This window comes from Solea senegalensis, linkage group LG17, assembly GCF_019176455.1.
Source record: "Solea senegalensis isolate Sse05_10M linkage group LG17, IFAPA_SoseM_1, whole genome shotgun sequence".
NCBI classification, from domain to species: domain Eukaryota; kingdom Metazoa; phylum Chordata; class Actinopteri; order Pleuronectiformes; family Soleidae; genus Solea; species Solea senegalensis.
The window spans coordinates 2431547-2457408 of NC_058037.1; the positions used below are offsets into that span (position 1 = coordinate 2431547).

Genomic DNA, 25862 nt, shown 5'->3' on the forward strand with positions numbered 1-25862 from the left:
ACTGCTGGGGGCGCTATAGAGCCCTGGGGCTAGGAACGGGTTTGCACCCTATGCCGCTGTCGCATTTTTTGGGCATTTGTCTTTGGCTTGACAAGTCAATTCAAAAACACATCCCATAAATCACACAGAATCTGGTGGACACAGAGGAGACCATGTATTTATTCTCCTCCAGTTGGCCATAAACCATATACCGCACATTAAATGACATCTCTTATAACACAAACCCTTTCTTATAGTGCTTTCAAAGAAGGTTAAATATTTAAAATCCTCTAACGTTGATCACAACGGTTGGAGATTATAATTGACAATATACATGTCTGTGGTTTTACTTTCCTCACACTAGATTTTAAGCTCAAACTGGAGATATTCAGTTTACTGTCAAAAGAAATGTTCACATTTAAGAAGTTAAAATCAGGAAATGTGTTGTTATTTAAAAATAATATTAACTTAAGTATATACTTTAAGTATTATTCTTATATGTATATCATATGTCTCTTCTCCTGCTCCAGGCAGCTTCAGGAGCTGCAGCGGCAGAAGGAGCTGGAGCGAGAGCGTCAAGAGAGGGAGCGACTGGAGCAGGAGCGCCAGGAGCAGGAGCGCCTGGAGCGAGAGATGCTGGAGCGCCAGGAGCAGGAGCGCGAGCGTCAGGAACACGAGCGACAGGAACGCGAGCGTCAGGAGAGGGAGGCGCAGGCGGAGAGGGAGCGGCTGGAGCGGGAGCGCCAGCAGCAGCAGGAGCGCAGCGAGCGTGAGCTGATGGAGAGGGAGAAGGCGGAGAGAGAGCGGCTGGAGAAGGAGCAGCAGGAGCAGTTGGACAGAGAGCAGCAGGACTGGGAGAGAGGGAGACGCATCTCGAATGCTGGTGAGTGTTTCTCTTTGGTTCCTCGCACACGCGGTAGTTTTTGGAGGCCAGTGTTCAGACTGTTGGTTTGAAGATGAAAAGAATCTATGAGCTCTTGAAAAATTGAGCCCATAAATAAATAAAATGAAAGCTTTTTCCACGTCAATATTATTAAAATAGCAGCAGACACGGTTGTGTGTTGGCTGCAATAACATGTTTACATCAGATAACAGTCTCATCATTGACCAGGGAGAGTGTTTTCTAAACGAAAGGTTCGTATTAACTGACATCAGACATCCCAGTTCTATGCCACATACAAATGATATAAATAATAATCATATGAATAATATGTCATACTAACAGGAAGTGACGTGCTAATGCATGTCAGTGAAATTGTGTTCATGTGATTTGACAAATCCTTGTATTTTCTGCAGCTCATGGTTACTGATCTGTATTTAATTGCATTTTGGGACAAATTTATTATTAAATGTTCACTTACTAAGTATTTCTTTGACTTTCCAGTGTTGACAAAACTAATGTGGACTCAGATCTATTATTCAATCCGGAGTTGTTTGACATGTCGACTAAAATAACTGTTGAAATCTGATTTGAAAAAAAAACACACTAAAAGTTCAATATTAGAAGATGAAAAACAATAAAGTCAGATATATGCTGTAGCTCTCCTGTCATGTAAATACATCACTAAGCACAGACTGTAAAAACATGAGTAAACCTAACTATTTCATTCATGTAAAAGCAATAAAAAAGAGACAAGCTTGTGTGATATTGTTACTCGATTCAAACCTGAAAGTCACCAAAGTATTATTGAGCCATTTGTAGAATAAAAAGACTCTGTAGTCAGAGTCTCGTCGAAGGACACTCCCACCCAGTCTGGTGTAGCTGTGAAGTGGCAGGTGAACACACTTCCTGTGACTGACTGAAGGCCTTGAAGCCTGGGAAGCAGAGAGTGTGTTCTCTGTGTCTGTTGTCCATTTAGTCAGCGCTAACATTGTTATCTAACCGTGTTAGTTCTACTGTACGGTCCACACTCTGCTCATCTGCCCATCGGGAGGGACTGGAGCTATAGGAACAGATTGTAAAGGCACTGGGGCATGGTGGAGGGAGATAGTTGTGTGAGTGTTTGTGCCTGAGTGTGCATTATATTAAAAAGAGCGTCTACACCACACACACACACACACACACACACATGCAGGGGACTCATAATAGACCACTAAATGAACTATTTTGATCATCACTTCATTGGTTTGAGTGTTTTTTCAGCTTCTTAAGTGGAACATTTCAAGATTTTGTTGCTCTTCTGTGACAGTAAACTGAAATTTAAACTGAACATTGTCACAATGTCATTTTGAGGTTAAATAAACACTTTGACATGTTGTATGTACCAAACAACTAAATAATTCATTTAAAAAAAAATAGCTGTCAGACTAATTGCAAATGTACTTACCTGCAAATCCATCAGAAGCCCTCAGTAAATTGACTTGATTATTATTCTAATCACTGAACTCCTGGAGTTGGATAGATTTTGTGTACTTGCATTAAAGAATATAGTCCATTAATACTTTAATCTGCAGCAGAGCCACAGTGTTAGCCCAATCTGATGCAATACTGGGGGAAATATACTGTAATATTCTACATGTAAGCTCTGGGTCAGTAGGGAAGACGACACTGTGAGGCACGCTGCATTACTATGGTTGGCCTATTAGCATATACATGTGTCAACACACACACACACACACAGGCAAGTACACAGTTCAGTAGAGTCAGTCAGAGGCTATAAATACATCATCAGGGAGAATGTTGGTGAGACCCTGGGGACTATTTGTGTGCGTATACTTGTATCTGTAACCTCTTTAGAACCTTTTTCTGTCATAAACACGGACCTCATCAGGACCAGTAGTCCTCGTGGAGACGAAAACCTGGTCCTAATGAGGCAAAACCTCATTTCTGGGGAGCTGGTATACAGCTAAGATTTGAATTGCGGTTAGGTTAAGGGTTAGGCTGTGCAAATGAATCCAGAGCAATGCGGTGTCCTGAGGAGAATGGCTGCACAAACCCGTGTGTGTGTCTGTATGAGTCAAAAGCCCCAGGATAGAAGGGTGGAGTTATTCACATGTCATACACAATAACACACAGAATAAACACATGGACATCACACACACACACACACACACACACACACATCTGAGGGCTTTAATTAGAGCTTGTCACTTAATATTTAATGTGATAATCTGGCACACAGCTTCAAGGTGTGAGTGAAAAAAAAAGAAAAAAGTAATTTTATGACACATCATGTGTGGTTAAAAAAAACCTTTGGTGTTGTACATTTCAGAATTTTATGAAATCTGAATACATTTGTATGACTTTAAAAATGGCTAGTTAGCATCATAATTACCTTTTATTTATTTCTGTTTGTTTTTGCTTACTCACACACAGACATATTTTAGACAATATAATACTATACTATACTATAATACTATTTTTCCAGTGAACCCACTTGACCACCGGGCTGTTTTTCTCTCTTTCTTGTCTGCTTTTTTGTCCACATTGTCCCTAAAAGTCCAGATCAGCACATGAGGAGCTGAGCTTCAACAACTCTGGCTTTGTCGTCTTCACATGTGTGCACATGTGCTTGTTGATGTTACCGTGTGTCCAGCGGTCAGCAATTATCAGTGTGTTCTGTGTAACCTGTGGTCATTGTGGAATAGTAGAGCAAAGCTGGGGGCCTCTCAGTCACATGACCAGCCCAGTGCTACAGACAGAGAGAGAGAGGGAGAGGAGGATGAGGGGGAATGATGGAGAAGTGGCAAATGGATAAGGAAGAGTCGTGCAGAGACGTAAATTAGAGGAAATAATGGATTAAAAAAAAGATTGGTAGAATCATAGGAAAAACAGAGGAAGAAATAAAGCATGAAGAGATGAGCCGGGCGGACGCACATGGTTGGCTTGGTCCTTCACGTTCATGTGAAACTGAGTAGAATCAGTAGCTTCACTGATTTCACTGTTTGTTACTGACCGGCAGAAACCACAAGAGAATTCCATGCAATCGATGAATACAAATACAGACACCAATATTCTGCATTGCAGTTTTCCCCACAGTTGGCCATCATGACATAAGGGTTATATGCCGCGCCCATGTTGTTTCAGGAACATGGTTTGTCCATGTGGGCAAACATGAGTGAGGCCACAATGGACACCCAAGGACAAACCTACTTGGGCCCCAAATATAACCTTATGGGGCCCACATGGACGTACTGGCCGGTTATCAAGCTGCATCTTTAGCAAAAACGAATCCATAAGAGTCATCATGTGCACAAGGACAGGGAATGACATTTGATAGCGAGGAGTAAATAGAGCAGAAGGTGAAGAACTTAACACCATCCACGCACAAGGACAGCATATGGCACGTCCATCCAGCCGCAGTTCAGCCCACAGTAAGAGCTAAAATAGCACGTAAACAAAAGCACTTACGCTAATGAATTCTAACATTAGGCTTCACTGGAACACACTGTCAACTCCATTAGGAAGAGTCTAAAAAAAAAAAAGTAATATTCATTTCTACTGGGGTATCTAAAGAAGGGATGGGAGGTGGATGCAGTATAATTACAATAAAAATAGGATGTAATAAGATGAGTTTACATGGTGCAGATTAAACCTGACACAATAATATCAACAAGAACAAACAAAGCTGTAATTACACTGTCCTCTGTTCAGGAGCCTCAGCAGCTCTGAGCACTGGAAGTTTACTGTCCAATATAAAACCTTATCACCTTTATTTATTTTTCTTAACCTATAAAATATCATCACATTTAACACTAGCTTCTTTTGTAAGAGCTTTTTTATTTATTTATGGGTAATTCCATAGAGACAGTTACAGTGTCCAATGCACGTATCATAGTCTCATGTAAATGACAACACCCTACCCTAAAAGATCTTTTATCAATATATTAAACAGAGACATCAAATGTTAACAAGATTTAGAAATAGAAAAATAAAACAAGGGAATATTCAAGGTGATAAATGAAGGATACATTAAACCACACAGGTTCAGGTTTGTTGCTGAATTAGCCAGGATTTTGTGGCCCACCCCCATGGTCCCGCCCCTCTTGATTGCGATGATTGTTTGGGTCGTGCATCACCATCATTCCTGACACATTTAGATTACCGCTCATACGGCGCTATACTGCCCATCTGCACATGATAGTTTAGGTTCTAAAAGTCTCAAGTGTATTACTATGGATTGAAGGAGTGAAGAGTAACCTGTTTACTTCCATATCAAGCAGAAATATTGGGAGTTCAGCATCACTTTTGAATCGTTTTGAATCAAAGTATCAGCTAACTGTGTTCATAGTTATATTTAACGGTTATAGTGTATAACATGTACTGTATGCAAATGACACTGGATTGTGATGAGTGCTTTAACCTGTTGCATGTTGGGTCTTTTAATTCTAGGTATTATTTCTATGGTGTTGTCTGAATTCTCCTCCTCACTCCGTCTGTTCTTCACTTCCTCTCTTTCTCGACATGACTATGGAAGCTTTGTGTCTTTGTGTGGCTCTGTCCACAGTGCTAACACATGTCCACTAACACAGTAGCATGACCTCAGGCCCACAGAGGACACAACCTGGAAGAAAATGTGTGTACAGTGAAGCTCTCGTGCTGGTTATTCCTGCTTCATCTGCCCCCTTTCTCTTTTTTCCTCCCTTCCTCCTTCCTTATTCCTTCTCTCTCTCCTGACCTGCTGTCTTTCCCTCCTGTGTGCACAATGGCTGCTTCCTTCCTGCCTTCTTTCCTTCCTTCTGTCTCCCCCTCCCCTTCTGTCCTGTCTTGTCCTTGACCTTGGTTTGTCCATTGGTGTGATGTGCGTTTAGCTTTTGAAAGCACCCTGTATAGTCCCACGCCGCAGGAGTACAATAGAACACCCTCCGCACCCGTCTCTCCATCCATGCCCTCATACCCAACTCCTGGGACTCCATTGTCGCCATCCTCCTCTAACGCCACGCCCCCAACCCCGCCACTCAGGCACTCGGCCTCCAAATTTGCCACTTCGCTCGGCTCGGCGTTCCACCCAGTCCTGCCTCACTACGCCACGGTCCCGAGGCGACAGCAGGCCGTACCGCAGGCTCCGCCCCCTGCTCCTGCACCTCCTGCTCCACCCAAGTCTGTGGTGTGGTCAGCGTGCAATTTCACCCCACTTCCTCCGTCGCCCCCTGTCATGATAAGCAGTCCCCCAGGGAAGGCAGCTGGTCCGCGGCCACTCATCCCAATTGCAGCCCCTTCCCCTCTCACCCAGAAGCCTCCTTCGCCGTCCCCCAACGGCCCGCCCATGTACCCCGCGCCTTCTCCCTTGACCATCTCACACAGCCACGCCCCCCTCGGCATCGCCTGTCCCACCCCGCCTCCGCCACCTACCCCGCCCCCTCTCCCTTCCCCTGTAGCTCCCTATGCGTCCTCCACCTCGTCTCCCCCCTCCTCATCCCAGGCTCCTGGTGTGCCCTCTCCCTCCACAGCGCCCCCTGCTGCTGCAGCCACTGCCGCCACCTCTGCCTCTGTTGAGCACCTCTCCCTCCCTGTGGGCCTGGGCCTGTCGGGGCCGGGGGAGCTGGACACAGCTGTGGGCTCAGAGCCCTACCCGCCTCAGGGGGGCTTCTCCTGTCAGCCCCAGGGTAAGGCCTCCAGTCTGCATTCTGCTCTCTCTCTCTCTCTCTCTCTCTCTCTCTCTCTCCCTCCCTCTGTCTCTCTCTCTCTCTCTCTACCCTCTGTCTTTCACTCCTCCTGACTCACTCACTAACACAGTGTAATGGGTAGGTGGAGGTTACTAAACCCTCTTATCTGTAAAGTTGTCTGTTCTTTTTCTAAAATATGAGGCAATAACGTGTCCTTAAACATTTAAACAACTGTAACTAATATATTTGTGTCATCGACTTAAGCTCTAAGCTTAAAGTCAAGCTCTTAAGCTCTGTTCAGACCTGGTATCAACATCCGTCCTCATTTATCCGATCGCACGTGGATAGCGTGAAGTACGACTGTTCACACTAAAGCGTGTCCTGCGAGCACATGAGACCAGATGTGGCCCTTTATCCAGTCTGACTGTACAGATGTTTCCGTTGTCAGATCTGAAGAAGCATTCAGCACGTATTGGGAGCGTTCAGATGTGTACTTAGCACAATCACAGTGCATTCCATTTGTAGTCGGAACTTAAAATGAACTAAAGTCGTATTTCCATCTCAGAAACTCGGACAAACACTCAACTAAAATGTCGTGGACGTTAGCTCCCGGTTCCAACTTCCATTGTAAATGGAATGCAAGCACGGATGTGATTGGGTCACTGAGGTTGCGATGTTGTCTGAACAGGGTCTCAATGCTCATAAGACGAGAGGTAACATACTGACACAAAATGCCTGCTTGAGTTAACAACGTCTGAATAATATGTCTGACACTTTATTTTAGCTTTAGACAGAACTTTTCCTTCTGGAAACTGAACTCACTTTGCTGCACAAAAGTCAAGTCCAAAGAAAAACATTTAAGTTGCAAGAGCTGCTGATCTACTGCTGCCATGTTTGGTGATTTCAAACACAGTCACAAGCGACAAAATAAATTAGCAAACATATTCTTGAGAAAACTCAGCATGTGCCATGTTTACTAATGAATACAACGCAGTACATTTATAAAAACTACATTTAAAACAAACAGCAGCAATGAAACACGGGTCCCAAAATCTCAAAATGCAACAATGATGTCATAGCACCGCCTCTCTCTTGCTCTTGCATTCACTGTCGCTGTCTTCATCGTTGTTGTCTTCTTCTTGTGTTTGGTCTGTTCGCTTTACGGTAACTTTGATTTTCTGTCCTTGTTCTGTCTCTATTTCCGGTGACTGTATTCAATGTAACGTTCAAATAAAGCTTCTAAAGCAGAGCACATGTGGCAGCGTTACAGCGCCACATACAGGCCTGGAATATGTACTACGGCGTTTAGAATCATTTTGAGTTGATGAAATTATTTCTTGAAACAATGACATATTTATGGAAAACTTTCTAAGAATAAAAAAGGTCGATTGTGGAAGTTAAATTTTCATGTGGATAAGACCTAAAATATAAATGTATTTGTAAAGTCAAAATAGATTCTGTATGTGTATCTATTACATCTATTATCTAACACATTGACATTGATTTCAATGGCTTTTAATTGATCATGCGAGAAGTGGAAATCTAAATCCAGTCATAGATGTTGTGTTGGACCGTAAACCCCAAAATATTATACCTTTTCCCCCCTAAAAGTGAAATTGTTGCCAGAAGATATAGCTAATGTGCTCCGTGATTCCTCACAGTGCTAATATTGAAGAAGTTTAAAATAAAATCTGGTCCAGAAAAACATCCGTACCTTTGCTGTTCCCTGCTATGGTGAACAAAATGTGAAACAGAGAAAATTACAGTGTTTTCACAGACAACTGCTCCAGGCTGAGGAGACAGAGGAGGCGCCTTCAGAGATGGATAACATGAAACTCCTTGTCATGAATTAAGTCCAACAAACTTAAGTGAATGATCCAATAGAATCTGACAAAGCGGTCTGTGTATCAATGTGTAGTAACTGAAGAAGGCAAGTCTGTTCTTCACAGTACAACTGTAGTAAGTAATGAATCAAAGTAAAGCTGCGGTCACACTGAAAGTGAATTTCCACATGCCATAAGATTATTTTTGTGCTATTTTGGTGTGTGTTCGCTTCTGCCAGGTAGACCGACTTCCTCGTTGACTTTATTCCCAGCTCTTTCTTTTTTAACGTGTCATAGTGTCATAGAGCTTCTGGTGTAGACGCTACGTCATGTACAGAGTCAGAAAATCTCAATGCTGATTGGTTCATGTGTCTTTGTAGCAACTCAAATGCTTACTGCATTCAAAATCCCACATGTGCAGACTCTACATTTTCATATGCAGTAATATTGTGACTTTATTTATATCTTATGCGTAATAGTAAACAGTGCATTGTCTTAAGAAATGTTTTCATCCACACAAGATCCCACAAAGCAACTCTGAACTCTGTAGGACATATTCCAGCATATGTGAGGCTGTGATGCTGCAACAGAAATAAACCAAAAACAGAGAAGCTTTATTCAAATAAGCATGCATTACAATGTGTACAAAAAGTTGAAATCTGTGGAAATGATGCGAATGACACAAAAACATGCCACGCGTCTCTCGTTGACTAGGCCGCACCATTTACTTTGAATGCACAGATTTTTAATGTGGCGACGTGACCGCAGAATTAGTGACAGTTTAAGCAGAAAGAGAAGTAAGGTGACCACATCACAACAGGGTTGAATTCACCCTGTGACGTTTCCTCCTCCCTGATTGCGTCTGTAGCTCCTCACAGTAAAACTGCAGCTGGCTCCATCAGCTCATGTCATCGTCGTCTTCTAACTTCTCTGTCACTCTGCTCTTGTATATGTTTACAGATGTTGTTAGCTGACTGTTGATTGGTTATGGAATGTGTCTGGGCCTTTAGTGAGGCACCTTCTATTGACAGGCATCACTAACTGAACATAGTTTGGTTTACTTGAAGCTCTTACTTACTTCTAGCTCTTATTTGTACCCGACTTGTAAGTCGCTTTGGATAAAAGCGTCTGCTAAATGACATGTAATGTAATCACTGACTGAAGTCTGTGTAGAACAACTTCTGTTATCCTCACTGATTTGCCCTTTGATCAATCCATTTCCCAATCAACTTCAAAGTTCAGCAATCTTATGGTCTCATCATTTGTTTTCACCCTCATTAGACACACGTGCAGGATGTTCTCTCCCCATTCTATACTTTATATAAGTCCAAAAAGCTGTATGACTATTTTGCAACTGATTCCCCTAAATACTGTTCCTTCCATGTCAAGTTTAATTTAAAAAAAAAAATGCAAATACACCTAGAATGTTCATTTAATTGGTAATTTAAACTAGTGTTTCATTTATATTTTATCTGATTTCATGGTTTTATATATATATATACATATATACATATGTATATATGTATATATATATAAAACATAGTGTGTACATATACTGTATATAAATTAGCTTGTTTCAGATTAAGTATTTATAGTTATTATACATTTTTATAGTTGTTTGAGACACAAAAATCTCATTTATCCTAAAACACTGATTGTGTATTTACATACATACATCACATATACTGTATGCTGCGACACTGACCTTTGACCTTGGAGTTTTCTATTATTAGCTGCAGGAGACACTCTAATGATCAGACGAAGCTGCCTGAACAATATTGATCCCATGTTCACACTGCCCCCCACAGACTCACTGATTCATGACTGTAAATAGAACTAAATTATTATCCGACCTTTAATTAGCCTTGAGGTACTTCAAGGCTAAAATTATTCTTATTTTCTTATAAACTATTTGTTCGTCATTTGTTCGTAAACACAATGAAATCAGGCTTTGAGTTTGATCATATAAAGACAGATGGCACTGACCTAAATACAAGTGCTGCCCATGTTTCTGTGTTAATTATCTGTGTGTGATCATTATCTATGTGTGTGTGTGTGTGTGTGTGGTATTATACCAAACTGTATGTTTTATTGATAATAGTGGAGTCACTTTTTACTGGAATGTAAACCTTTAATATATGATAATCATTTTTACTGTTGACAAAAAACAAACTAAATCACTACTGCTCACTAAAGCTGCATGTGGATGAAGTGATGTTTGCTGTGGTTAACATGTGGCATGATGTCATAGCTAACACACGTTACTTCATGTCGAGTTTCATTTGATGAGACACGTCGTCCATTGCTGCTCTGCAGGTACGACACTGTTGTGTAATCTCTCGTTATTCAGGCTGATGAAGCGTTTAAAGATCACTTTATTAAGAACACCTTCCTATACTGGACACACATGTACAAAAAAATAGATTTTCTAATTCCTGTCGTTTTTGGAAGCGCTCCGGTGAAGCAGATTTGTTCATTACTTCACGTAAATGTCGCTGAACTAGAAATTGTTCCACACGTTGCTTTTCAGATGCTCTCGTGTCGTGATTGTCGCTCAGGAGGACAGAAAGATAAGTGTGCTTCGGTCCTCCACTGTTACCTCAAAACAACATCTTTACTTTAAAATGTCTGTCCTGTTTTTAGGCTGGGTATGTTGAACTTAAACAGGTTTTTTTTTATTATCACCTACAACTGCATTGAGAGTGTCACCATGTGATCATATTGAATAAAAAGTGCATTCATATAATGGGTTTCCTGACCAGTGGAATGGTGTTCCTAATAAAGTGCTCACTGTCACAGGTTTGAGACTCACGGGGGTTTTGCTCTGTGATTCTGTTGAAAACTGACAGTTAAACTCAGTTTTCCTCCCCTGTGTCTTTTGCCCATCCCCCCTTCCCTCCCACCCCCATCAGACTTGGTGCAGGCTCCGGGCTTGACCGCCCCCACCCCTCCCCCACCCCCCCCACTGCCACCCAGCTCCACTGACACCCACCGTCCCGCGCCAGCGCCCCACCCCCTGTCACCCACCACCACCACCTCCTCCTCCTCTCCCCCCACGCTGACCCCTGCGGGCGCCCGCCCCCCCACCACCAGGTCCACCTCCTCCTCCCGGGAACCCGCCACCTCCCCCAGCACCTCCCCTTCCCGCCGGACTGTTCTCCCCTGCCGAGGACCGCCCCATCTCGGGCCTGGCCGCCGCCCTCGCTGGAGCCAAGCTGCGCAAAGTGCCAAGGGTGAGTGTTTGATCGGTGGGACGCTTGACACTATTGTAACGACGTCTCCTTCTGTCCTTTCTTCTCACTGAAACACGCACAGACATCTCTGAGACACTGTTGATACACACATGGATACACTGTTGCTGAATCAGTCACGCACGCACACACACACAGTTCATGCATGATCTCACACACGCACACAGTCACATGTCATCCGTCATGTCTCATGTCAGACTCTGAGGAGATTTAAACATCGTTCTTACACTGTGATTATTAACCCGACAAAATACAGAAATCGGCTATAAATTTGACAATGAAGTAGATTTTTGGCTTTCCTGATTCAGAAAAAGACAAGTAATATAGTTATTTAAAGGATAACCTGTTTTCCTCTGTATTTCACGCCTGTTGTCTCCTCAGAGTGATGATGCTGGGGCAGCTCTGGCAGCAGCCTTGTCAGGAGCTATAGGAGCTGCAGGAGCTGCAGGGGCCAAGACTGAAGCCAGAGGCAATGGCCCTCTGCCCGGAGGAGGAGGCCTTATGGAGGAGATGAGCGCCCTGTTGGCCAGGAGGTAGAGTCACCTCATTCATTATTACTGAATTCATATGTCTCTGTCACTATGTCTGTGCCTTTCATCAGTCACATTTTTGACAAATCCACTGACTCGGTGAGAACGTTCTGAACTGTTGTTAGTCTGACTGAAACTGGAATTGGGTATCACTCTATTTCAGTCCATTTTTGACTCTGTACATGTAATCAACAGTTATTCAGTGTCATGTCAACAAATAATCTGTTGACACTTGTTGTTTATCTACTGTCCTGACACACAATTACACATGCAGGTGTAGTATCCCTAATACTAGTCAATTATATTGCCAATTATACAATAGCTGACTGTCAACAGACAAGCAGTTGGCTGTTTATTGATAATGAACTAAGAATGAATCATATGTTGACATAATCCTGTAGATCAGAAGTAGATTAATAAAATACTGACCCAATCTACAGAGAAGTAGTTAAATGATTGATAATAACACTACAAAAAATAGTGTTTATAGTCAACAGGCACCTTTGTATAGGATTAAGATTAGAATCTGTAGTGCATCATTTATTTATTTATTTATTTGTGTTTTTCGTAATTGTTGGTTCACAGCAAAAGTTCAGTCGAGCACCGCGTTCTTGGTCTGCCTCAGCTTGACGGAGCCTTGCCTCTCTCACAGTGCTGTGTGAGTGAGAGTGGGAGTGGCTGCAGTAGCGCGGCGAGAGCGGTGCAAGCCAATGTGTGCTTGTTTTAGGGATATCTTTGGCGTCTTTTTCGTTCCTGGACTGTATAGACAGATGTCACAATACCTGTAGTGGAGTCACACACTTCATTTAATACATTTATTCCCTAGTAGTGGTTGTATATTGGGACAGGGTGTATTTAAATGAGATTAGGCTTTGAGATTAGGCTTTGGCTCATTACTCATCGAGGTACAAACAACTGTTATGATTGAATATAGAAGAAATTATGCTTCAGCACCAGGTTTCAATGAAGAAATGACTGTGTAGTTTACAGACTTGACTGTGCCTTAGGTGCTTGCATGTAGCTTGAATATCAAGAGTGTTGGTTGACATCACAGGGCAGGTACATGAATTATTAAAGGGCAAACAAGTGCACAGACTCTTGTGTATTTCACTTATAGTTTTTTAATAATCCTCGATAATTAAAAGTAAGAATAACACAATGACAGATTTAAGTGGCAGCATTTACAAAATTCAGGGAGCTTGTGTATAGCATCGCAGTAATGGCGTCTTCTCTGTAATACTTTTGGTACTTAACTGCATTGGTCTTATTACAATGTTAGTCAAAATGGAGTTTTTTTTCTACCACCACTAATTCTTATTCTATTGTATAGAAATCATTGAATTAAATACATTTTTGTTTGCTGTTAAGGAAGAAAAACTACAAACAATAGAATGATCTGAAGTAGGGCTGCAACGTTTAGTCAATTCATCAAAGTTGCTGAATAATTTAGTCGATCTGAGTTTTCAGCTCCATATAACAAAGAAATCATTAATGTGAATCATTTTGGTTTGAGGACAAAATAAGACATTTGATAATATCATCATTTCCAGGTTTGGGAAACACTGATCAACAATTTCACATTTTGTGAACCAAACATTTCCCCGATTACTCGAGAAAATAATCAACAGAGTAATCGATTATGAAAAGAATTGTTAGTTGCAGCCAATCCATAATCTGATAATAATAATCCCTTTATTTTACAGGAGAAGAATTGCAGAGAAGGGCTCATCACCTGAACCTGACCAGAGATCAGTAAGTATCAGGACTCTCTTCCTTCACGTTTGATTTGGGTCCAAAAATGTCATCATTACTCTCCCTCTGCTACTGACTCACACAATAGCCTGCCTGTGTGATGATGATGATGATGGTGATGTGCATGGATTCTTCAGTGTGTGCAGGCTGTTCATAGTACACTGCATTTCTCCTCACTCACTCATCGCTTTATCTCTGTGATAGTCCACATGCCTCTGAATTCCACTCTGTAAATCGTCACTGTCACATAATATCAAGTGTCAAATAAAGAGACCAGGTTTTCATTTAAAGTATAGTAGTATATGCTGTTATATTTTTATATGCTATCTGTTGATAATGCACATTTAACACTTCTTCCCAGCACTACAGTGCAGTGTAACTGCCTCCTCCAGAAGTCCCTAAAATATCTGCTGCACCTATGAATCAGTGTGATGATCACATCAGTGACCCCTGTGACTGTGTGACTCATATTTGACCTTTAACCCCCCTGTTTGTCTCTGTCCTATAGGAGGACGGCGACTCAAACACAACCCCTAAAATGTCAGCCTGTAGCACACCAGGTAAGTGGCCGTCACAGTCTGCAGAACCCGGGGAACCAAAGCTGCAGCAGCAGAGATAAATATGCATCTTCCCATCACAGGCAAAGATGACGATCCAAGTTAGCAACCAAAATAGTTACTTTTCTTTTTAGGGTTGTTGTTTTAAGTCAATGTAGTGTTTTCATGCTGTAATCTGCTGGAATGAATGTGATGGATTATTTGTTTTTCTCCAGATATGCCCAGGAAGCCATGGGAACGAACAAACACCATGAATGGTAGCAAATCTCCCGTCATTGGAAGGTACAGTCGTCCTCCACTTCCTCTCACAACACATCATGTTTTGTACTTTTTCACCTTTAAATGACATTGAGTTCCCTAGCGCTCGTCGTAGTCGATTGTACCTTGTTCTGAATGGCTATATAGCAGCAACGCTACTAAACACCGTCACCCACTCTGAGAGGAACGAATAGCATCACGTAGCGTTAGCATGGCGATGCAGAGCTAACCTCACTAAAGCTTATGTTGCCTTTGAGTGCAGCGTGGATGTCGCACAACACGACTTACTGCTGAGGTGCCCATGAGCAAGAGAGGAGAAGGATGTCAGACGATGAAAGTTGAACGATTAATGAATTTGTATTTAACATGGGATTAAATGCAGGATTAGGATAAAGTTCACATTAATCGTTAGTATTAGAGTCTAAAAACAGAAAAAAAGCATAGTCCAGTTTGTGTAAACACATGTCAATGTATACTATGATCTTAAAAAGACAGATGGTAACATATGTATTCTCATGTTCTTTTCAGTGAGACGGTTTATCTGTTATTTTCATCTCTTAATCTCAAAGCAATCGATATCATGTGGCCCACCACTTAGAGTATATGTTTGTATTTGATATTTGTAGATATCATAAATGTTTTTAAATTGTGAATTATACGTTGTTACGCATCAAAACAAACACCTTTATTTTAAATGATGTCAAATGTTATTGCAAAAGCCTGATGGAATATCGTGGTCTTTCTTTAGACCTTACCAGACTTACTCTCACCAGGTCATTTGAGTGCGAGACCTTTGTCTTAATCCATTAGATGTTTGATCCATAAAATGTATGCAATATCTCAAAATGGCAAACTAAAACTAGTCAGTTAAACATTTATAACTGATTCATCCATTTTCAAAACAGTTTGCACTTCATTTACTTGTTGATTATTAGTGTACTGATGAGTTGTCAGTGTGGACAGTCTACAGGAGTTTTCATTCAGTCCTGAGCCACAGACAAGACAATAAGCCGCCATTTGTAAAGTCAGTGTCTCTGCTGCTCACACAGACGAGAGTCTCCGTGGAGATTTCCCATGGGAGCAGATTCCTCCAACAGGTAGAGAGAAAAGGCCGTGGGAGAGTTTGAGAAATCCCCTTTTCTTTGAAACAATCTCCTTTTTCTCCCCCTTTGAGGTTTGCTGTGATGGACGTGTTTGTTTTTGCTTTTTCTGGAGCGAGCGGTTCTTGTTCCTGTGCCTGAATGAAACGTTTGGAGTGATTACTGTGTTGTTCTTGATCAGCCTGCAGGGGCCCGGCTCTGTTCATCTGTTGGTTGAAATGTGCCAGTTCTTCCTCAGTCATGTGGCTTTTAAAGCAGTCACTGTCTGGATGAGGGTGCTGGACTTTATTCTCATGGATTCTACTTCTTCTTGTTGTTGTTGTTTTTTTTGCATGCTGCCATTTTATTCCACCCTCTCCCCTCCCCTCCCTCAGACCAGGGAACTCCATATGTGTGCATCACATGCTGGACACCCACCCTATCACACACACTAACACAAATATGGGTGTCCACCCATTGCTGGATAGACTTGGCACGGTGTTATCTTAATACAGCAGGCACTCGCAGATACGGCCCTGCTGTGTGTGAAGAGCAGATGGGCGTTTTTGATCCCATCCTATTAAAAATGACTTTAATATGTGAGCGACGCGGAGTTACTGTTAACATTATTGGACTTTGTAATACATATTTTAGATGTGCTAACCATCGTAGCTTGTACATCCAAGAAATGGACTCTAATAATAGATAATAGATAGATATAATAATAATAGACTCTATAAAGAATCCACTTTGCCTTCCTGTTGCAAAAGTGCAGCTGAGGAAATAGAATAGAAGTAGCAGTTAGCCACCAGGGGGCGACTCCACTAGTTGCATAAATGCAAAATGATCTCACTCACTAGTTTTAGTTCTTCTTCAATAGAACATGTCATCAATTATGTTCCTATTTAGAGGAAATTAGATGGCACAGCACATAATGGGTGGACACCAGTGTGATTGACAGCTGCTATCATCCAATAGGAGCCTGGTTCAAGTGAGGCTTCTGAACTGCTGCTTTTTCAAAAGGTCACATGACTCTAGTCAAATCCTCCATACAGGTGACAGCACTCTGGTGCTCGCTGTGCTGAGACGCAGCTGCTTTTAGCCACTTAAAGGTGCAGTGTGTAAAACTTCAGTTAGCATCAAATCCCAAATCCATTGTGGGCTACTGTAAAAACATGGTCGTCCAAAATGGCAGCCTCTCTAGAGCTGATAATAAAAAACAATAATTAATATAATCAGGTGAATGTACAATTCTCTTATCTTCAATTATGCCATTTGTACACACTGGTCCTTTAACAGAAGTCTTGCTTATGAGGTCTACTGTATGCCAGCGTAGGTCTATGATATCTTAATATCTTATCTTGCTGTTAGACACACAAGTTTTTTCTTCACTCTGTAAATTATTCATTCACTCATTCATTCATCAGAACCAAAGTCATTTGACAAAAACAGATTGTGAAATAATATAATAGTCATGGACATCATCTATCTGAATCTGGTTCTTATATTGTGTTCCATGTAAATAGAACAAGGAAGTAAACAAACACACACAAAAAGAAGAAAACTCAAGGACTTTAAAAGTCATTTCCTCCTCCTCCTTCTGCTCCTCCTCCTTCTGCTGCTTCTTCTGTTGCTGGTAAAGTTTCCAACCCACAGCTACTAAATGACGTCACTTCCTTTTTCATTCACTTCCTTTCTTTCCCCTTCCTGTCGCACTTCCTCTCTTGAGAGTGACTCAGTTACACGCTCTCGTCTCGTTCATGTGTGGCACCTTCCTGCCAAACACAGGAAGCTGAGCTCGTTCATGGGTGGCACCTTTTTCTCAAAGGATGTGAGATGGAGTGGAAATAATGGGCGTGGTTATTTCCACATGTCATATTTTAAATGACTTTGAGAAAATAAAGGGTTTCAATCTGTAGTTTTTACATTGTATAAGCTCTGAAGGTTGTGTGTGTGTGTGTGTGTGTGTGTGTGTGTACATGCATGTTTTGTGCATGCTTCAAGCAGGTGTGTTTTTCCTAACTTCAGTTTTTTTCAATAATCAAGACATTAGAAGACATTAAAGCTGATTTCATTTTGACTAACTGTTCTGTCCATTGCTGCCGTTTGCATTGTCGTTATAATATAGTTCTGACTTCTGATCGGTGAATGTTTCTTCATGATTTACTGTCAGAGCCAGAATCATCGTGATCAGGGGCCTTTTTAAGTTGTCAATGGTGTGCCAAATTACGACTGAGCCACTTTTGTGATTTACGACACACGAAGGTTAAAAAGAAGACAAGAGTGGCACCAGTTTGGTGTAATTAATACAACTATAAATAATGTCAGATAATCAGATTATAGAGCTACTTCGTGCACATTTGAAATGAATCACAGACGACGTGTTTGTACTTTACCTCAGAGTCTGTGGTGTATTTTGTCATAAAAAGCATTGATGTGTGAGGAATAAAATGGAGATGATTCTGGTTTTTGTTTTGTTTTCAAATCTATTCCTTTCTGCTCTTTTTCACGTTATCATTCATTGTCTCTTCTTTCAGACCTAAATCCACTCCGACACCTACTGCATCCTTAACTGCCAACGGTGTGCCAACAGAAACTGTGGACTATGACAGATTGAAACAGGTAAAAAGAAATCTGTGTACATACATATATATATATATGTATATATATATTACTTTATACATTTAAATACATGTGCCCGTTTGTTTCAGGTAGAGACAAACATTAGAAACCCAACTTTTAGGCTTAAAAATCAAATTAAAAACTTTTATGTCCCGCAGGCTAACCTGGTTATATGTGAATTTATTTACTACAAAAAAAAAGTTTGGCAATTTCTCTTCAACTGGTCAATTAATCGCAGGGAAAATAAATCTGCATGTAACCTGTACATTAATCATAATCAGTATAACTTAATACTAAGTATAACTTATATAAAGATGATGATTACAGACTTTACAGCCCTAATATTTATCTCTCCTTTTTTCACTGAATATAAATTATAAATGTTAATGAAGGAATATCTTCTTTCCTAAACCTCATGAGCCTGTAAGGACAGCATCGATTATATTGCGCTGTATGTCTTTAAAGTAAGAAACACACTGCTGAACACCATGTTAGTCACGCTTACATCTTACATGTCGTTTGCATTATTCATAAATTGCAGATAATCTGTATTTTAACGATAAATGTTGCTGATAGGAGATAAACGTCTGCGATAGTTTTGGGTTCTTAAGCTATTGTTAAGTCAAATACTTTCAAGCGTAATCTGCACTGAGAAAAGGTGAGTTTTCATTGGTTGGTCCGTTGTTTCTGGGACTAATTATGCAGCGCTCTCTTACGGGTCAAACAGTGTGGGTGTGTGTGCAGTGGCCTGTCCCTGTTATAAGGCAGCTTCTCCCTCTGACCTCCGTGAATGAGGCTGTTAGATAAGTACAGTGTGTGTCACAGTGCTGCCTATCACTGTCACTGCAGCAGCAGCAGCAGCAGCAGCAGCAGCAGCAGCAGCAGCAGCAGCACTGGGAAACCAGTGACACCATAAACACACTTAAACTCAACGTCAGATCACAGTTCATACTCTCTCTCTGTGTCTGTTTGTTTGCATCTTTGCCTCATTAAGTACAATCTTTCAGTCTAATCTCACTGGGATTTCCCCTGCACTCAGATTATCTTCTTTGTTAAAGTAGCCAGTTGGCAGTTAAATCCATAAGCTGCAGGAGATTCTCAGTTTAAATGTGCTCTCCACAGACGGCTGAAGGTAGAAATACAAGCTGCCTCATAGGAAGAGTCTGTGTTGTCTCTCTTTTGTGTGAAAATGTAATAGTTGTTTCTTTTTTAGGACATTCTGGATGAGATGAGGAAGGAGTTGTCCAAGCTAAAAGAAGAGCTCATTGATGGTAATCTTCATAAAATCACACATGCATGAGCCACTGAATATACAGTTAAACAATGTAGTAGTTACTCTCTTTTGTTCTATTTTTATTTTCACTTTTTAGCATATTTAAACTTGGTCAAATATTATATATTACTGGCGTTGGCGGTACTGTACCTTGACTCATAACTTTAACACTGACTCAGATTTGAGAACAAGCCACACTTTATATTTCCACATGCACAGAGAGGATGTAGCTTCAGATGAACAGCAGCAGCAGCAGCAGCAGCAGCAGCAGCAGCAGCAGCAGCAGCAGCAGCAGCAGCATTTTCACCTTTGCAGGCTGCAGTGAAACTAACTCTCAGGTTTGCTGCAGACACTCAGGGACCTGCATCCTCAAACTCACTGCGATGTCACTCAAATACAAGAATTCTCTGGTCTGGAGTCTGTAATGTTTAGGTTTTTCATCACTGTAGTGAATTGACCCTTTTAGTGAAATGTATAATGAAGCTAAACAGTCGTGCTCTCTGTCAAAACATGGCTGACAGCAGAGACACAGGACGAACTATTTATTTAACTACGTAACAGAATGAATGCCATCTTATGTCCATGACATCTTCATCTTGCTGTTAAGCAGTTTTCCCAACAGGAAACTGAAGCTTGTTTCCCTTTTTGTCACTTCAGTGTTTGAAATCCTTCACTTTGATTTATCTCAGTGACAATAACTTAGCAGATGAGGGAGCAGTAGATCAGCAGCTCTTATTTCCCTGTGAGCCAAAAATGCAGGTTTTCTGTATGGACTTTGGTCTAAGTTGAGATGAATGAATATTTATAGTCTTATTTTTTTTAATGTATTTACTTTACAATAACAACAATTCAATTTAGCAGTCTTTCTAAATGTATAGAATAGTAACATATCTTTAAAAATAGCCAAAAAATTACTTTATCGACATATCATGAGTGATGGGACAATATGCAGTTTTATCGCTCATTGTGATCAAAAGCACTTAAAATAACTTGTATAATTGTGATGATCGTAAATGGAGTAAAACAATATTTCATTTGACTTGAAAATCCTGTCTAACTCATACAAAATAACACATTAAGATCAATTTAAGTTAAAGAATCTGAAAGCGTTGTATTAAAACATGTTTTTTAACTCATTGCAGTAATATCGCAAATTGTAATTATAATGGTCAGGATAATCGTGACGGAAAATTCATATCATGCAGCAGCTTTGAGATGAAGGTCAGTCCGGGTTAAAGACACCTTGTGTCTGTCTGTCCCTCTGTGTCCTCAGCAATCAGGGAGGAGCTGGGTAAGTCCAGCACGGCATAGAGGATCCAAACATGCTGATCAGAACATCTCCACCAACGTGACAACGGCAGAATACAGCGATAAGCAACAAGCGGTGGAGACGGGCCATGATGATGATGATGATGATGATAATCACACGACAGAGGACTTTATTTGGGGGGGTTGGAGCAGCGCTGGACACGACAACAGTGGACAGGGTAGTGGTGGAAAGCAAAAAGCTCATAACTCTGATAGATTCCACAAACCACACCCCCGTCTCACCCGGGGGTGGGGGGCGGGACAGTGCGCGAGAGAAGCGGGAAAAAAAGTCTTTATGCAAAGGATGATTTCTGTGTCTCTCTTTGGCCTATAATAACAAGAACACACCAACACACAGGCATAAACAAACTCTTGGATGATACTGTATTAAAGCATTGACGCAGAAGTGAGCGGCTGAGAATACGAACTCTTGTGATTCACGATCAACGGGCGCAGTTTTATTTAGAGAGCGTGGTGACGTGAGGAGGATGGAAAAATAAAAACTCTTTTTTTTTTTCTCCCATAATGCCATAGGGGTAGCGCGTGTGTGCGTACATGTGAGTGTGAGTGCGGGTGTGTGTGTGTGTGTGTGTGAGTGAGTGTGTATGGGGGACCGGCAGGTCTCCGGTGAAGTCCACCACTGCAGGACACTGTAAAGCTCGTCTTCCTAAAATACTATTTTAACCTGAACGTGTACAAAAGAGAGGGAACGTTATTTAGAGGAACCACGTGTCTGTCTCAGCGTAGATATAAACGGCCATATCAAGTAGCTCAATAATCCAGTCTCTCTCTCTCTCTCTCGTCTGTCTCACCATCTGTGGAGTCCTCGTTTGCCGCCATGCTCGTCGTCCACGGCCACACGCGTAGATAGAAATGACTCCCGTTTTTGATTTCTCTCTCTCTTTGTCCGTCCGTCCGTCTGTCTGTCCCACTTCTAGGTGCACGCACGGTCGTTTTCTTTTACGAGGTGTCGAAAAAGAACACCTCGTGTGACGGGGGGTCACAAGTCTGCCACGAAATCATATTAACTGTCACACCTTTTCTTACAAGCAATAAGTGTAGCATCTCTTCTAAGGCCCGGTTGCTCGAATCCCACCACGCGCGTTTCACTGTTCGTCCTCTCTGGCCACATGTTACCCGTGTGACGCGGCGCTTTTTCCGTGACACTGAAGGCTGACTCATCACAACAAATGATTCTTTCACGTTATTTCCCCAGAAACACAATCCAAGGATACTGTATCTTTAGCCACATTTGAGCTGAAGTGAATTTGTATTATTTATGTTTCATTTCACAGCATTTTTTATTTTTTTTTAAAAAAAAAAGGTGCACAGATCAATCCAAATGTGTAAGAGTTGGTGTCCATACGAGGACGTGTTTGTGCCATTTACTTTTTTCACCTGACTGTCTTTGCCTTTTCATTTCTGCCATTTTCTCTCAACACGCACATGTAGAAGTGACACTTTACTCTGAAAACACTCCTCCTTCACTGTTCGTTTTCGCTCCAGTGCTGAGTTTGTTGAGTACAATCAACCCGAGAGCGACGCGATGGCGACCTGTAGCTGTTGTGTCAAGGTAGCAGATAGAAGTCCACGTCACTTCTGTATGCAGATGAGATCCAGAGCAGGGACGGCCGCACTGATACATTCACAGTCACTCAGAGCCTGCTGCTTACAAGGCTACGTCACTGTAGCTCAAACACTTTTGCAACAGTCTCTTAAAGCGATTCTGCTGTGATTGAAGGATTTTTCTGCCCTCCTTCACTTCCTCACTGCTCACTGATCATTCTGAGGAGACTTGGTATCTTCATTCTCTGATACAGTAGAGTGGGTTGTGGGTCGTATGTACATGGATTCAGTTGTAAAGTCCATTTTATTACAAGTGCTACTAATGACACTCAACACTGATCTAATGTCGACCGATGTGGGTTTTTTTCTATGGTCGATGGTTGATTCTTCACACATTATCTTTTTTCCTCCATTTCTTCAAATATCACAGTTTAATGACAGCAAATAATAATAACTTCAGTCGCAGCCATTGATCAGCAACAAATGGTCTCTCCAATCCACATTTTATGTCTGCAGTGCATTTTCAATAAAAAATAACCTGTAAACTTTATATTAAATACATGAAAAGCCTAACAAATATATTTTGTGGATGGAAATTTTAGTGACTGAGCAACATTTCTAAAGTTTCTGAGAACAAAAATGCATCATTTATAATAATTGATTAATAAATAAATATGACTCGACCATGCCAATTATTAAAAAATAGCAAATATCGGCCCAAGTAATTGGTCTACCTTTACCCTAATGATGGAAAATGTGTTCTCCCTTTGCACTGACCTCTGTTTTTTTTTACTCTCCCATTTTCCTCGAAGTAAAAAAAAAGTTACAGTTCATCATCAACTTCACTTTCAACAACTTTATCAAATCCACTCATTTTCAAAATGAAGAAAAGGCACAAATATGGACACAAACACATAGAACGATATACTGATTGATCAGGACAACACAATGTAAGGTAACTAGAAGAGCCGGCTGGAGGATAGTGTGTGGTTACTATGGAGACGACTGACACTATTCAGGGAAGCATGATTTGAAAAGCGACATAACGCGTGTAAACTGGGCTTAACTCGTCTTTGAATGGAAAAGCAAGTGGATTGTTTGGGGGGCAAATGGCATTAAATGACCTACTGTGTCAGAGAGTGTAGATGCACACGTGTACTTATTAGGGCTGCAACTCATGATCATTTTCATCATCTGTTCATCTTTCCCATGATCTTCTCGATTCATTGTTTCATTCATAAAATGCAGGAAATGGCGTAAAATATCAATCATCGTTTCCCCAAACCTCAAAAAAGACAACATCCTTTAAAGCAGTAGGGACCCACGTTTTAAAGATGGCAAGCTGTTGTGACCCAAATCAAAATATTAGTCATAATTAGTGCATAATTCTTATCAATTATCATAAGTCTGTTACACCTAATATAACCTTTTAATTGGTAAACAAATACTTTACAAAGAATGTTTGGTAAATTAATTAAAACTTGAGTTTATGCATGTTCTTTGAAGCGCATACATTTTAACTCAAAGGTTTTATCAAACGTTTGTTTTTGGGACCCAAAAAGAAATCTTTGTGATCCATCTCAGGGTCCCAACCCATAGTTTGGAAACCGCTGCATGAAAGATGTTTTGTCCACAAACCAAAGATATTAAATTTACTGTCATAGAGGAGAAAAGAACAGGCAAGTATTCACATTTGTGAAGCTGAAAAAAAAAGCCCTCAAATCGATGAATTGATCACCAGAATATTTGTCGTTTCAGTCAGTAATTGATTAATAATCGATTAATTGTTCAGCCCTGCCATGAATGTGAAACCTGGGTTGGGTTAGCATGGGAGGAGCTTGTACTATGATGTAGTCACACACCCTTAGACCCCAGAGTTGAGCTTTAAATACACTCTGGCCTACACTTCCCATAATGCATCTCGGCTGTGTCTTTTCACGAGACCTTCCTTGCCTCATTCTGCATTCCATTTACATCGGAACTCGGAGGTTGTTAGCTACGTGGTATTTTGCGCACACAGACAGTGTAGCAGCATGTCTACTGTTAAAAAATGAAACAGTACTATGTGTACAACTGACTTACTGTGAGACAGAAGAGATTTTAACGGTAAAAGAAGCAGTTTTTTTATAGTGGCGGCCATTTTGGAATCCCATGTCGGGGGTTGGCTAGGTTGCTCCGAGTTTCCGAGCTGGAAATTCCGAGTTCCGTCTCCAAAAACAACGCACCATCAATAACAGCCATGTTTTTCAACCTCCATACTCCCAGTTTGTCCTGTTTTCGAATAAATCTGTGGACTCGCCAATTTTAAGATTAGCTTCAACTGTGTAAATGACCATCAGAGGAATCGGCTCGTCATTTATCACACTGCATATGTTTCAAATCTGATATCCTACCATAAGGTTTGTTAATCAGAGGCTGTCTGCTGAACAGCTGTTCAAGGGCTTGGACGTTATAGCTTTGTTATTTCAGTCTTTTTTGAGGAGATCAGTTTTCCCCTCGCTTTCTGTCATTTTTAAAGAAGTAGAATTCACATTCAAACCCAGTTTATATGAACAGAACCTGAGGGTTTTTTTTTTTTGCATCTGTTCCAACCGTTTTCACTCCCTGTCGATGAAGCCGCGTCATCTTTTCGTCCACTCTCCTGTCCTGAGTGTTTACACAGCATCGATTGCACTTTACCAATAAAAAAAAAGAACCCGCAGAGCAAACTGACGTAACTCGCAACACAGGTACTTGTAGAGCCTCTGTGGCTAAACAGTGCGGCTATCTCACCAAAGGATTTAAAGCGGCAGCCTCCTGCTAAACACGATCACTCGCAAACAGAGTCGCCTTCTCTTATTTTTGTATCATTTTGTCAAGAAAGATGTCCATGTCCTCTCCCTCTATATTCAGTCTTTTGGACGTGATGGCAGGTGAAATGTTTTGGAGCTATGTGGTCTGTGCCTTGTTCTAAAGTTGCATTTATATGTTATGGATATAAAGATGACTAGTAATAATATCTAGAGACTGTAATTATGATCACGTACAGTTATTGTTATTTTGTTTTTTTTCTTTCTTTTTGTTGTTTTTCATCGTAGTCGTTTGATTCGAAGGGAGAATTCGGTGACGTCGCGACTGTTCCTCACCAAGAAAACATCTTTGCACCAAGATCTTCTTTTTTTAACATTTAATGTGATTCTGTACGGTTGTGAGGTTGCTTTTCTTACAGCTCAGAAGTACAATCAGACCTTTGTGTCCTGAGACTTTATAAGGGTTTAAAGATGATCTTTGCTGATGATTTTTCTAGACCAAGTCCCGATGAGTCTGGCTGCAGTGTCC

General features: G+C 41.1%; 1 protein-coding gene across 1 annotated transcript in view; it reads left to right on the plus strand.

Annotated features, from left to right (window-relative positions):
* Nucleotides 1–21388, plus strand: part of enah (ENAH actin regulator) — an 89666-nt gene extending 68278 nt beyond the window's left edge. The window contains 11 exon segments of the mRNA XM_044049262.1: nt 510–862; nt 5731–6525; nt 11261–11330; nt 11332–11581; nt 11981–12132; nt 13833–13881; nt 14390–14441; nt 14654–14720; nt 18313–18397; nt 19611–19668; nt 20944–21388. Coding sequence (XP_043905197.1) covers nt 510–862; nt 5731–6525; nt 11261–11330; nt 11332–11581; nt 11981–12132; nt 13833–13881; nt 14390–14441; nt 14654–14720; nt 18313–18397; nt 19611–19668; nt 20944–20981 — 1969 coding nt within the window. The 3' untranslated portion in view covers nt 20982–21388.
* Nucleotides 21389–25862: the final 4474 nt, after the last annotated feature.